The sequence below is a fragment of the Pundamilia nyererei genome, unplaced genomic scaffold (assembly GCF_000239375.1).
Source record: "Pundamilia nyererei isolate P.nyererei 1_Seehausen unplaced genomic scaffold, PunNye1.0 scaffold00325, whole genome shotgun sequence".
NCBI classification, from domain to species: Eukaryota; Metazoa; Chordata; class Actinopteri; order Cichliformes; family Cichlidae; genus Pundamilia; species Pundamilia nyererei.
This window is the reverse complement of record NW_005187726.1, coordinates 128,505-130,699: the sequence shown is the minus strand read 5'-3', so window position 1 is coordinate 130,699 and position 2,195 is coordinate 128,505. Positions and strand designations below refer to the sequence as shown.

At 51.0% G+C, this 2,195-nt stretch overlaps 1 protein-coding gene across 1 annotated transcript in view; it reads left to right on the top strand.

The window, feature by feature from the left end:
• The window catches only part of ccdc88c (coiled-coil domain containing 88C), a 30,335-nt gene that overhangs the window by 3,249 nt on the left and 24,891 nt on the right, over positions 1-2,195 (top strand). The window contains exons 5-6 of the mRNA XM_013915579.1: positions 51-132; positions 1,063-1,221. Of these exons, the coding sequence (XP_013771033.1) occupies positions 51-132; positions 1,063-1,221 (241 nt within the window). The remainder of the gene's footprint in view (positions 1-50; positions 133-1,062; positions 1,222-2,195) is intronic.

Genomic DNA, 2,195 nt, shown 5'->3' with positions numbered 1-2,195 from the left:
GTGTGTGTGTGTGTGTGTGTGTGTGTGTGTGTGTGTGTGTGTGTGTGCAGGGAGGAGAAGACGGAGCAGCTGATGGATTCGAGGCATGAAGCTGAGCGTTTGGATCAGGAGCTGCAGAGACTAAAACAGGAGGTGAGAAACAGGACGAGTCACACATCACTGACGCGCTGAGCCACAGTAGGCGGTCACGTGTCCGTGAGGAGCGTTTCTGTGGAAGCTCGTTTTCCTGCGTCCCGGTGTGAGTCGTGCTCAGCTTTTGGGAGAATCCTCGTCTGCAGGGGATGCTTCCTAAAAGGAAGCAAAAACAGAGCCTGTAATTATTTAAAGATGGTCCACAGAGAGCATCCAATGTTCAACCTGAGCATTTCTTATCTGCTCACTTTGGATCTGCCATGAAGTTGTTCCAGGAGCAACAGAAAGATGGAGAAGTCGGAGCTGTGGAAACATTTGACGGCTGATGAGGCGAAGGTGTTCGGGGCGGAGCTCTGTGGCGGCCTGTGAGGGCGGACGGTGACTGAATACAGGCTGGAAACATCTGGAGCAGCTGGAACCGCTCCTCAGCAGGAACGACGCTGCATCAGGTTGAAGATGAGCCCATATTCTACATAAAAGGATCGATCAGTTTGACCTTTGACCTGCTCTCTGTGGGCTGTGATTGGAGGACGGCTCTGTCCAGCTGAACATGGTTTGCACGATGGATTATTTCTAACACGGTCCTCTCACAGAGCTGGGATTAGACTCACATGTAATCTGATGGAGGGTCATCCCCCTCTGCAGTGGTCTCAGTCACTTTGTCCCAGTTTGATGAACTGGTTTTGAGCACGCAGCAGAGATTAATAAGTGTACAACAGGATGACGTGTAATCCTGCACGGCTTCAGCATTTAAATTACCAACAGATTACAGAGCATCAGGAGATCAGAGCGTTTGTATAGAAGAAGTTTAAGCAGGCTGCTGCTCTGGGTTCGTACAGAGTGGTTGGATGGTGGCGGCGCTTTTATCGTGAGGTTTGGATTAATAACAGGAAGGAAGTGACGATAACGTGTTCCTGTTTTATTTTTCAGAACCAGTCTCTGTCCGTCGAGGCGCGCTCCGCCCGGGTGTACCGGGACGAGGTGGACTCCATGCGGGAACGAGCCGCTCGCGTCGACCGCCTGGAGACCGAACTGAGCAGATGCAAAGAGAAGCTCAACGACGTTCACTTCTACAAAACCCGAGTGGAGGTAAAACCAGAGCGTCTCACCACAGAGCAGCCTCCACATTAAAGCCACCGACAAACACCACCATCACCTCCGCACGCCGCCTGAAACAGGAAGCTGTGGGTCCTCTGGCGTCCGCTTCAGGCTGGCTCCAAAAGGGAGTCAAATACAGGGCTAGTCTAAGGAGCTTGGAAAGAAAAGCGTCTGGACTTCAAGTTGCTTGAAGATGTTTCACCTCTGATCCGAGAAGCTTCTTCAGTTCTAAGGTCAAATGCTGGAGAGTCCCAGACCCACACCTGCTTTCACACCTTGGCTCATGTGATTAGAGGCTCATCAGGGGTCCTTTGTCCCTCTGTGGGGGGAAACTCCCACTGGGTTTAAATCTGGGACTCTCCACCATTTGACCTTAGAACTGAAGAAGCTTCTTGGATGAGAGGTGAAACTTCTTCAAGCAACTTGAAGTCCAGACGCTTTTCTTTCCAAGCTCCTTAGACTACGATGACCTGGATGACTGAGAACCTTCACAGACAAATACCTGGCTATTTCCATCTTCTGCATACAGTCTGTGTAAGGAGCGACAATTGAACGCTGTAAACAGATGAGCATAAGAAAAACAGTGTGTGCAGACCGGGTGGTGCTCCGGGTGGTGTTCAGCTGGGACACCTGGGTCCTGCTTTCATGTTTGATCCCCTCCCTAACCACAGACCTGCACACGCCTCCGTGGCGGCGCCCTCTGTCAGGCGGTTAATGCCTGACTGAGAGTGATGTACACAGACCTCACCGCACAGCTTCCAGGACACCTGCAGAGGTGTGTGGCATCCACACCACCTCCACTCGGGGGAGGGGCCTGGTGATGTCAGGTGGTTTTAATGTCGTTGCTGACAGAAAAAAAAGACAAAGGGGTGAACGATTATTTTCATGGTTTTAATATTTTCATGTTTCTGTTTATGTCCTCACACCGAACACATTTCTGCACTTAATCTGACCGTGTGTGTGTG